The sequence below is a fragment of the Pseudophryne corroboree genome, chromosome 6 (genome assembly GCF_028390025.1).
Source record: "Pseudophryne corroboree isolate aPseCor3 chromosome 6, aPseCor3.hap2, whole genome shotgun sequence".
NCBI classification, from domain to species: Eukaryota; Metazoa; Chordata; class Amphibia; order Anura; family Myobatrachidae; genus Pseudophryne; species Pseudophryne corroboree.
Window position 1 is genome coordinate 71,498,014 of NC_086449.1, and position 12,007 is coordinate 71,510,020.

Genomic DNA, 12,007 nt, shown 5'->3' on the forward strand with positions numbered 1-12,007 from the left:
GGGGATGAGCGGTTACTTGGAAGCGTGCACAGGAGGGGGAGTGTGATGGGGATGTGCGCAGTTTCTTGGAGCGTGCACAGGAGGGGGAGTATGATGGGGATGTGCGGTTACTTGGAAGCGTGCACAGGAGGGGGGAGTGTGATGGGGATGCGCAGTTACCTGGAGCCGTGCACAGGAGGGGGAGTGTGATGGGGATGTGCGCAGTTTCTTGGAACCGTGCACAGGAGGGGGAGTGTGATGGGGATGAGCGGTTACTTGGAAGCGTGCACAGGAGGGTGAGTGGTGGGGATGAGCGGTTACTTGGAAGCGTGCACAGGAGGGTGAGTGTGATGGGGATGTGCGATTACTTGGAAGCGTGCACAGGAGGGGGAGTGTGATGGAGATGAGCGGTTACTTGGAAGCGTGCACAGGAGGGGGAGTGTGATAGGGATGCGCAGTTAGCTGGAAGCAGTGTACCATGGTGGAGAGTACAGCACGATGGCAGAAGGGTGAGGAGATAGGTGTACAATGCTGTGTTATTAGTGTAAATACTGTATGTTGTGCCTTCTGTTTGTGGTCCTGAAGATTATAGTCTGTGCTAATGAGTGTTTTACCTGTTCTGTGACCTGGATGACTGGTCAGGGGAAGGAACACTGTCAGTCTCGCAGAGCTGAACCTTTACAGAAACATTCTTACTGTATAATGTAAGCTGAACGCTGCTCTCTAGTGTAGGCAGAAGCACCTAGGTAAGAGGTAGGCAACCTCCAGATTGTTGGGTCAGGGAGATCGTGCACATACTGTACATGTGTTTGTGCATTAGCTGTATACTAGTTAATAAGTACAGTCCTCTCCTCTCTCACAAGGTGACTGTCTTTTTTTGCTAGCACAGTGTGACTCTCCTCTCGGCAAGACCTGCAGGCCTTGTGTTGCCTTGTCACCAGTGAATCACGCCTAGCCCAGACGTTCGCCGGAGAGGTAAGTCCCGACATCGCTTAATATACCTGCAGCCTTAGCTACAAAATTGCAATTGAATTTTTTTTTTCTGGACAATCTGGTGTATCAAATGCTCACTTAATTTGTTAAAAAAATAAAATTGGTTATTGGCATTCTTAAGATGGACAGCATTTAAAAATCTTAAAGTAAAACTTGATGATAAAAAGAAAGCATTAAGTTAAAATAAATAAAGTATTGCTCGTGTACAATGCTGAGGTAAATGTTGTTGCTGTATAGATGTTGGTAAAGGCTCATTGACCTTCAATTGACTGGCAGGTCAACAGCCTACATGTCAGGAGCTCTTTGCTAGCAACTATAAAAGAGGACAGCAGAGGGAGCCCCAGAGCAAAAAGTGCTAGATTCACTTTCTCACTATTGTCATCTGTTAGTGCAGGCATTCCCAACCGCGGTCCTCAAGGCACACCAACAGTGCAGGTTTTTGTGATATCCAGACTTCAGCACAGATGGTTAAATCAACATAACTGAGCTACTAATTAAGTCACCTGTGTTCAAGCCTGGATATCACTAAAACCAGGACTGTTAGTGTGCCTTGAGGACCGAGGTTGGGAATGCCTGTGTTAGTGCATCAACACTGAAATTAAACTCTTTGAAATAACGTTTGTGCATACAGGACCTTATACAGTAGTGATATGGCCCTGTAATGTACAAGTGATGCTACTACATGTATAAAGTAAACTGCTTAGATAATAACTGAATAATAAATCGGTGAGTTCGGATGTCAACATTTTAGTACTAATTAAGAAAACTTGTGTATTATAATAAATAACTGGCCCCTACTGTAACTTATAACTGTACATATATTATACAGATTTCTGCCCTGTATGAAAAGTCTGTCTGACTTCTCTATGGCGGGACTCCTCGGTGATAATACATCCCAACTTTAAGAGGGACTGTTCTGCTGATGGAGACTTTTCTCCCAATTCCAAGACAGACGGAAGATGTGCGCGGCTAACGGGTACCCATTCAGTGCAGCGGGCGGTGCCTGCGCCATTAATGGTCACTTTCGGGGAAAGGGATACTCATCTCCTGTAAGTACTTCTTACCCAGTAGCGGATCTTGCCACGGGCAAGCAGGATTTTTGCCCGGGGCGCCGCCTTCCGGAGGGAGCCGGAGCCATCTGGAGGGCACCGCACCATGGCAAGATCCGCCACTGTGCCCCCCGCTGCGAAGGGAACCAGATGCTACGCGTCTAGTTTCCCTTCGTGGAAAGGACCTTTGCTGTGCGGTGCGCGATGACATCATCGCGCACCGCACAGCATTGTGGCACAGACGCTAGGGGTCATAATTGACCTCTAGTGTCTATGCTGTGCTATGGGAGAGACGTCATGACTGACGTCTCTCATATAGATCGGAGGTGAGGAGAGGAGAAGAGCGGCGCCGGCGGAGGTCTGCAGCGGTCTGGAATCAGGAGCGGGGATCGTAAGTATAAATGTATCTTTTTTTTTTTCTTTTTCAGCGGCGCTTCAAGGGGGGAAAATGGGGCGCAACTGGCCACGCCCCCATATGAAGCCACACCCCCATATTTTTGCCCGGGGCGCCACAAGGGCAAGAACCGGCCCTGTTCTTACCACGACTTTATACTTACCTGTACCACTTCATTACGTTTTACCATAAACATCAAATGCTTTACTCTAGGTCACAGGTTCTCAAACTCAGTCCTCAGGACCCCACACAGTGCATGTTTTGCATGTCTCCTCACAGAATCACAAGTGAAAATTGCTCCATCTGTGGACCTTTTAAAATGTGTCAGTGAATAATGAATACACCTGTGCACTTGCTGGGTTACCTGCAAAACATGCACTGTGTGGGGTCCTGAGGACCGAGTTTGAGAACCACTGCTCTAGGTTATAAGCGCCTACACTACCAGAATGTCCGGGAGACTCCAGAATTGGGGGGAGACCTCCTGGACTCCTGAGAGAGCAACTAATTTTCCTTCAGAGCACCTACCTGCCACTGTGTGTGTGTGTGTGTGTAAGGGGGGAGGGGGGCATAGTGTGAATTGTCTCATTAAGCCCCACCCACTTCAGTAAACCATGCCTCAAACGACTGAAACCTGGAAAATCACCACAAAATAAGCCGGATCTACCCAAACCTGGCCATAGTCTCGCATGTTACAAAACTCCGCCCAAACCCCCTCCCCACCCTTCCATGATTCAGGACTATCCCACCGAAATCTAGTCAGTTAGTAGTAACCACAAGAGTTTCAGGGACGTGATGAGGCCGGTCACATAATGAAGTCCCACCTGGGCCAGAAGTCTGCGGGCTTTAGTGTCACTTAAGCTGGGTACACACTGGTCGATATATAGATTGCTCGATTGAACTGCCGATATATCGTGGGCACGTCGGCGGGTGTGTACCAGCAGTACTAGGGGGGAGAGGGAAGTGCCAGTACTGGGTGGAAAGGGGGTAATGAGGTGTGGTAGGAGAGGCATGCACCACCAGTACTGGGGGGGGGGAGGGGAGATGGGTGCCCCAGTACTAGGGGGGGAGAAGGATGGGCCAGTACTGTTTTGTTCATGTTTGTAAATCCAGTCATAAGGACACAGACATGTGAGTTCACTGCTGTGCTGTTTATTCCATCATCAACTCCAGACACCCTGCACACTGGACCACCCACTTCCCAGCATCCCCCTGGTCCCAGGGACCATCACTGAAGATTCAGGCTTACACATATTAAGCATTCTAATACACTAACATCACAAGTACCAGGGGGAGAGGGGGGATGGGCCAGTACTAGGGGGGAGACGGATGTGCCAGTGCTGGGGGGGAATGGGGTGTGGGAGGAGAGGGGTGCGCCAACAGTACTAAGGGGGGTGGTGGGGGGGGGAGGGTGCCCCAGTACTGGGGGGGGGAGGGATGGGCCAGTACCACGGGGGAGAGGGGGGAATGGGCCAGTACTAGGGGTGGGAGAGGGGGATTCGCCAGCATGCGACTCAAAGCTGATGCAAGATTTATAGTTGCTCACAGTGTGGTCAAGTCTTCAGATGCTTATTTAATTCACTTCTGAAATATTTTTTCCGATTTTTCTTCCTGTTTCCGGAAATAGAATAAATGGAACCAAAATAAACCTTGCAGATGTGTGCTTTTGAGTACTGCCAGAGTAAAAGCCCTGATCCCACCCACCATTGCTCTGTCTGGTCAGGCAGAGGCCTAGGACGTGGTGGAGCAATGTTTTTCTACTGTGCATACGTCTAAGTCGCACTGCAAATGAGTCCTGATTACTAGCGCATAGAATCGCCGTACGGGTGGTGACAGGCGTCTAACACGGAAAGATGGCTTCTGAAACCTTGCACATTTGGAGGCATGGTCGTTCTGCTTGCTTTACTTTCTTGGACTCCTCTCAAGGAAAAGCCCGGAGAGGGGACACTATAGGCAACTTCAGGCGGCGGGGCCAGGCTGTCACATTAGTGGGAAAATGCTGCGATTCTTGGGGTGGGGCTAGATGAAGTGAATTTGCAGTTTTCAGACCCACACATTTGGGGCAGATGGGGTAGGGAGTGTGCATGCCCACTTGGCACTGGCCACACCCCTACAATGCTGACCACACCCACACAGCACCGGTCACAGCACCTCTTCTTCGTATAGGCCCTTGAATGTTTTCAGCCCCAGGTCCATGTGGACCCTAAGCAAGCCCTGGTCACGCCCCTTTAAAAAAAAAAAGCCTCTTTAGCCAGCCAGCACACACACAGAAGCAGCTGCTGCCCCCTTAAGGCCCAGGTAATTAGTACCTGTTCCCCCTCTCTTGGCGGTTGTGTGAGAGCGGTGCTGTTGTGCAGGGCTTGCGGGGTCCCTGTATCTTCATCTTGCAGCCAGCAGCACTACTGCAAAGCCACCTGGAGCTTCCAAGGAGCACTCCAGTAGGCAGTGTCCCATTTCCCAATGCCAGTGTCCCTGTCCCCTATGAGTGGCTTCATGATCTCATGTTTATGGGGCGGTGCTGGCACAGGGCATATTGCCGCCCTCTTTCAGAAGATCTCTCACCGCCAGCCACTATGAGTTAAGAGTAGATTTGTCGCATTGCACTAAATGTGTGAAAGCAAACAAGGGCAGGTCCCTCGTGAATTATTTATCATTATTTTTCAGCCTTCCCTGGATAGGCCAAGTTAAATAAAGATCTATTTGTTCAAATCGACTCTGAAAGGAAACTCCTGTGTGCTCTAATAAGAGCGATGTCAAATTTACTTTAGTACATAGCAGTAGTCAAACATTTATTTCCTACATAACCAGCGCACAGCAGAGTTCTAAAAGACACAGGTCATTAAGGGGTTAATCAACTCTCCACCTGCTGCACGTTGACATGGTTCTATATACAATATACAGTAACGTACAGCAGTGACTGGTAACTGAGCCCCCACCACGAGAGACTTACATTTTAGCCCCCCCCCCCCAAATTCCTTTCTCCGTGGTAACCGTGATGTAATAGTGCCGACGCAGCATGTTTACAAAGCTTGTTCACACATGAGCGGAGCATCGGGTCACTAGTCCACTGCTCATGCTAAGTGTTGTGACTGCGTGAACAGGTCATAGAGACGTAGCAGATGTGTAGCTGACTTTCACGGATAAATCGGGACGTGGTCATGCCCTTTTCAAGAGTCCAAACCCCCTTTTAAGTGCTGTTGGCTCCGTTGGCGTATATGGTGATGGTCTCTGCATAATCTGATTCTTCTCTATTTCCCAGGTAGGGATGGTGATCAACCACCGTTGGTCAGCACCCAATGGTCTCGCCACTGGTAGAGGAGGCAAATAAGGTTTGAGGTAAAAATATGGTAAAAAAAAAGGAGGCCGACTAGATGGCCCACTTGTTCTTATCTGCCATCAAATTCTATGTTTATAATGTTACGCTTTGGTGGCGGAGGTCGGATGGCGAAGGTTTTGTTCATGCGCAACCACGGTCTCTACATGTGAGGCACCCAACGATTGATGGTTTCCTGTTGATGGTTAAAAACCATTGACCATAGATGGGGTGTTCCTCTATAAATAACCCCACGCCCAGGTATGATTGAGGGCCTGATATAGATGTACATAAAGTTCATAAACCCATCTCCGATGGTGGAGCGCATGCACAGGACCAATTCAGCTATCGATGGCTGAGTGTTGGGCATGTGCAGACTTCAGGCTGCCACCAGTGTTCTTCCCCATCGGGAATGGGGGTGAATAGGAACCAATGGTGTGGCATCTGAGTCCTGACATTGATGGCTAACACCTGCCTTAGATTGTCGATGACCATTCCTACTTTGGAGAAACATCTGAGAGCTAAGGAGCAGGGAGGGAGCTCCTGTACTCCCCCAAAGGGGGGGGGGGGGGGGGGGCATTGCCCATCTTCTGCCAGAGGAGAAACACCAATAGAGAAGTCTGGAGAGAGCCCTTGAGAAAGTCTGGGGGATGAGAGGCTGCAGCTCGAAGCCCTGTAGTGTGAGCAGCCATGTGCTATCCTGCAGCACCAATGATGGGCTAAGCATACCGCCCAACTGTCCTGATTTGGGCGGGACAGTACTGCTTTTCAGGCACTGTCCCACCATCCCATATATGGGCGGCAGGTGGGGTGGGGACCCTTTCACCAGCCGTTCTGCATGGCAGTGCAAGCAGTGACTAGATGCCGTGCGCATGCGCAAAGTGTCTAGTCACTGGAGAAAGGGACTGGGGGCAGCTCCCGGAGTGCTGGGCATGCCTCCAGCGTTCCAAAAATGGGAAGAGGGAGGGCATGCTTTCGTCACGCACAAATGTCCCAGACTCAACTTTAGCAAAGTAGGAGTAATGGCTTTATTTTTAAGGGGGAAGAAGGGACCTCTATGCATAAAAGCTCTGCAGCAGCCATTAATGGGGAGTTCACTGTTGGAGAACTGGCTACACGAGTCTGAATACTGCTGTCCCATGTGATGGTGAATGTGTAGAGAAGCAGATGTGATGGGTGGGGGGCGACATCTGTATGTTGCTGGTCCTTAGGGAGCAGAGATGGAGACTGGGTGCGAACCACTCTGTACATCGTCATAGGAGAGAGGTATCAAACCTTACAGTGGAGAAATTGCCCATACCAACCAATCAGATTCCAGTTATCATTCATCTGGCACGGTCTATGTAAACAGTTAGTAGCTGATTGGCTGTACGAGCAACTTCTCCACTTTATCTCTCTCAATGGTTTGAGACCTCTCCCCCCAAAGCGGGTCAGATTGCAACAGAACCCAAGAGAGGAGTGTGAAACCTGTGTAGCTGGAGACTACTGACCCCGGCCAGTGAACGGGCAGGTGAACCTGTGTTTGTGTGTAAAGTCCAAAGCATCTACTGGAACTGTGCTTTAAGTCTGTGATGCCCAAACTATGTATAGTGCCATTGTGCCCCCACGGACCCCCATGCTACAATAATACACCGCCTCGGGAGGATCTAATATGGCTTGTGCTGGCTAGTGTGACAATTGGAGGTGACATGCAGCTTCAGGGAGAGGCTGGCTAGTGTGACAGTTGGTGGCAGTTGGAGCGGCCATCTTAGGTGAGAGGGGAGAGGTGATGCAGCTCATCCAATGGAGACTAGCAGCCACCTTGTAGGAGAGATGACGACTGGCAGTGTGCGGGAGTGATGCTCATCTATCCTGTGCAGATTGGCGGTTCCCGGAACCTGGTGGTGGCTCTTACTCCAGCGGGGTGGAGTGGCGGAACAGGCAAGAGACAGCAGCTGCTGCACAGGTACAGACTGACAGCCCCTTTGAGACACGGGACAGGTCTGTAGAAAAGCACCCCCACAACCCTTCAAATAGTGATCCATTCCAGCTGCAGTAATAAGGGCCTTATTCAGATTTGGAAGCGGCCGCTGCGTCCGCATACAGCGGCTGCGTTCATAGGGTCTGCGCACTGGTGATAGTGCACGACTCCAAACCATGTAATCGCACCCCGGAAGGATGGGGTTACATAGCAATATCGGGTAGGGAAAAAAAGTATTTATTTAAAAAAATATATATTGTTTGCAAACATTAATATTATATATATATATATATATATATATATATATATATATATATATATATATACGGGAGAGGAACACCTTAAAGGAACATACTATATGCAAGATCTACAAGTCCTGATGGTACTTATTTTTAAACTACCTTAGGTTGCGGATACACCACTGTGTTTATGTAATTGACACTGGGTGAATTATTCTTTCACTATTCATCACATTTGAAAAACGTTTTCTATACCAGCACACCTGTTATTGTTTTGCAATATTACACTATTGTGGTTTTTTAAATCTCCTCACGGTCCACCCACGGAGTAACCGGGGAAGTAAGAAGATCGCAACCAGGAGAAGTTACATCCATTCTACAGGCTTGTACACACTTGAGATGCGGTACGCTTAGTATTATTCTAGCTTCACTTGGAAACCACACAACACAGAAGGCGCCGGGTTCTACCACTCTTTCACATTTTAATTTAACCGGACTTTGGAAATAGAGTCCACACAAGAGAACCTGCCTAGCAGCCCCCCAGAATTAGGGGATGTGTTTTTGAACTTTAAACGGGATTTATCATTATACTTGCCTACAATAGTCTTGTTTTATTGGTAGCAGCGCTATTTGCACCACTGTTCACATATACATATACATATATATATATATATATATATATATATATATATATATATATATATATATATATATCTAAAAAAAAAAAAATTTTTTTTTTTTTTTTTTATCCCCCTCACAGATATTAACTGGAACATCCAATGGCCTCAGAGCAGAGATTAGATATCGGCGAAAATCACCCAATTGACCCCAATCAAGCTACTGTCATCTCTCATCAAACACTGGATCCTCAGAGTGGCTGTGAATTACCCAACTGTTGTCCATCCGACACTGAACACAAGGGGGAGCCAGTGACCCATCCAGCCACAGCTACTCTAGAGAATGGAGTATGTGCAGTAGGGCAGAGAACAGATGGCGAGGAGCAGGGGTCAGGTACTGGGGATCTGGAGATCAGTAGGGAGGTGCAGCTAGAAGGGGCAGGCAGCGAGGGGCAGGATATAGTGAAGAATGTAGAGGGAGAGGGGGCAGCTACAGAGCAAGGGAAAGAGGTGACCTGTGAGGCCAGGACAGGCCAGGAGGCAAATACAGAGGTCTTGCCGTTGGGAGAGACAGGTCAACAGGGGACAGATGAGGAGACTATTCCCAAAGTGACAGATAATGAGACTGGTCCACAAGTGACAGATGTAGAGACGGTTCTACTAGGGAGAGATGAATCAGATCCACAAGTGACTGGTGAGCGAGTGACCGATGAAGAGACGGCTCCACACCTGACAGGTGAGGTGACAGATCCCCAGGAAACAGCTAATGAGACAGATCAACGAGTCACAAACAAGGAGTCAAGACCTGTTGAGGAGACAGACGCCGATGTACCTGAAAAAGTACCTGTACATGTAACTGATGCAGGTGAAAAGTGGATAGAGACGCTGGTAAGAAACCTAGTGACAGAGGTGGCAAAAGAGGGGGCTCGTGCAGGTGGGGGAACAGGTGAGCGGCTGGAAATACCTGGAGAGGTAGCAGATGCCAGTGTTCCACTGACAGAAGAGGGAACACGATCCATTGTACAAGTGACAGAGACAAACAGAACGACAAGTGAGCAGGTGACGGAGGGAGCAGGTGCAGCTGTACAGGGGAATGTACAGGAGACAAATGCGCATGTACCGGTGTGTGATGAACGCACAGACATAACTGTACCTGTGCCAGGTGAGCAGCAGAGTACACAGGTGAGCAGAGAGGGGCGAGTAGAAGTGACTGATACACCTGTAGTGCTAAATAGAGAGGAGACAGGTGGGGGTAATCTGGTAGAACTCTCCGGTGAGGAACCAGACGTAGACCTGAGAGAGGCAGCAGGTGCACAGGTATGCGCCTCAGGTGAGGAAGTAAATACAGATGCAGCGTGTAAGGTGGAAACAGGTAGACAGGTAACAGCCTCAGGCGAGGAAGCAGAGAGGAAAGTGACACCTGATATGGTATCTGACCCTGGCAGGGAGGGGACACCAGACCCACAACGCCCAGTAGCATGCCGGGAGAAGGAGTGGCCGCCTCTTATTTGTACTGGCAGGGAGGTTTGGGCAGACACTGCTGAGCAAGGAGAGACAGAGCAAGGGACGGTCACTGAGGAAAAACTGTGTCACAGGACACCTGAGATGAAGGAGAGGGAGATTGTGCTGGAAGGGGAAACCCTGGCCCCTGAGACCCCCATAGAGCGAGAGATACGCCTGACCATGGAGAGGGAGCTGGTCCTGCGCCAGGAGAGGGGGATCAGCGTCCCTGTTGGGCAGCCCGAGTTTGTGGAGGTGCGCAGAAAGACCATAACTGTGGAGCCCATGGCACAAGCTGGCAACGAGCGGCAGCTGGCAGGGGCACAGATGCTGAGAGAGATCCAGCTGGAAACGCGCAGGGAACAGGACCTGGTGGACTTAGGCAAAGTGATGGGCACCTATGACCGTGGGCCCCAGCAGGAGCTGCAGGAGAGGAAACTGATCTTTGAGAGTCTGAACACAGGTTAGTCCCTTTCTGATACTGTCTGTATGTCTCTGCCCACACCTGTCACCTGTGCTATGCCCCCCTATACTGTATAGACCCCAGCAGCTATAATCATTGTCTATATTCTACCCAGCAGAACCTCAGTGATCACAGTCCTCTCCGCTCCACACCTATGTATCCTCTCCCTGATACAGTGTGTTCCTACCTGTCCCTGGTTATTCATTGTGCTCTCGTTATTCTCTCCCAGCCTGTTCATTTGTGCCAGCCAGCTACAATGACTTCTTCAATCAGGGACCTGACTTTCTGTTCTAACCTGTTCCTGCATACAATCAGGAATTCTCATACACCTGTTTTTCTGTTTGGATTGTGCGTGATAACACTTATCTCACCTTACCTATCAGAAGTGTCATTGTTCTACCTTCCATCTACCTCTGCTTACCGACCTGTGGGCTACTCTGCATACTCACCTGTGCTTACCTACCTCTGCTTACCCACCTACAGGCTGATCTGCATACTCGCCTGTGCTTACCTACCTCTGCTTACCCACCTGTGGGCTACTCTGCATACTCACCTGTGCTTACCTACCTCTGCTTACCCACATACAGGCTGATCTGCATACTCACCTGTGCTTACCTACATCATCTTACCCACCTACAGGCTGATCTGCATACTCACCTGTGCTTACCTACATCATCTTACCCACCTACAGGCTAATCTACATACTCACCTGTGCTTACCTACATCATCTTACCTACCTACAGGCTAATCTACATACTCACCTGTGCTTACCTACATCATGTTACCCATCTGTGGGCTAATCTACATACTCACCTGTGTTTACCTACCTGTCATCGACTTTATCTTGCCAACTTGTATGGGCTAAAAAACATACTTCCCTGTGGTTACCTACCTGTTACCTACATAATTTTATCCACCTATGGGATAATCTACATACTGCCCTGTGCTTAGCTACATGTCCTCTAAATCCTTTTACTCAACTATGGGCTATCTACTTACTCCCCTGTGCCTACCTACCTGACACCTACATTGGTGTACCCACCTGTGGACTGTCCTACATACTTACCTGTGCTAACCTTCTGGTCACCTGCATCATGTTAACCTGTGGACTTCATTGCATACTCACCTGTGCTTTTACGATCAGTCGCCTCAGCTTCTCCATCTGTGGGCTTCAGTAGATTCTCACCTGTGTTTTCCTGTCACATACCTCAGCATCCCTAATTGTTGCTGCAGTACATACTCACCTGTGCTTTCCCATCTGTCTGCAGTACAGCCTCACCTGTGCTTTCTGGTCACCTACCTCAGCTTCCCCACCTGTGACTGCAGTACATACTCACCTGTGCTTTCCTACCTGTCGCATATCTCCGCTTCCTCACCTGAGGGTTGCAGTACATACTCACCTGTGCTTTCCTACCAGTCACCTACCTCTGCTTCCCCACCTGTCTGCAGTACAGCCTCACCGATGCTTTCTGGTCACCTACCTCAGCTTCCCCACCTGTGACT

At 49.3% G+C, this 12,007-nt stretch overlaps 1 protein-coding gene across 4 annotated transcripts in view; it reads left to right on the top strand.

Moving 5' to 3' along the window:
* MISP3 (MISP family member 3) overlaps positions 1-12,007 on the top strand; it is a 106,961-nt gene that overhangs the window by 72,401 nt on the left and 22,553 nt on the right. The window contains exons 2-3 of one of the 4 annotated variants that reach the window (XM_063931130.1): positions 869-954; positions 8,685-10,504. In XM_063931130.1, coding sequence (XP_063787200.1) covers positions 8,704-10,504 — 1,801 coding nt within the window. In that variant the 5' untranslated portion in view covers positions 869-954; positions 8,685-8,703. Of the gene's footprint in view, positions 1-863; positions 955-7,456; positions 7,671-8,684; positions 10,505-12,007 lie in introns of those variants that run through there. The other 3 variants (XM_063931131.1, XM_063931132.1, XM_063931133.1) reach the window with 3 other exon arrangements.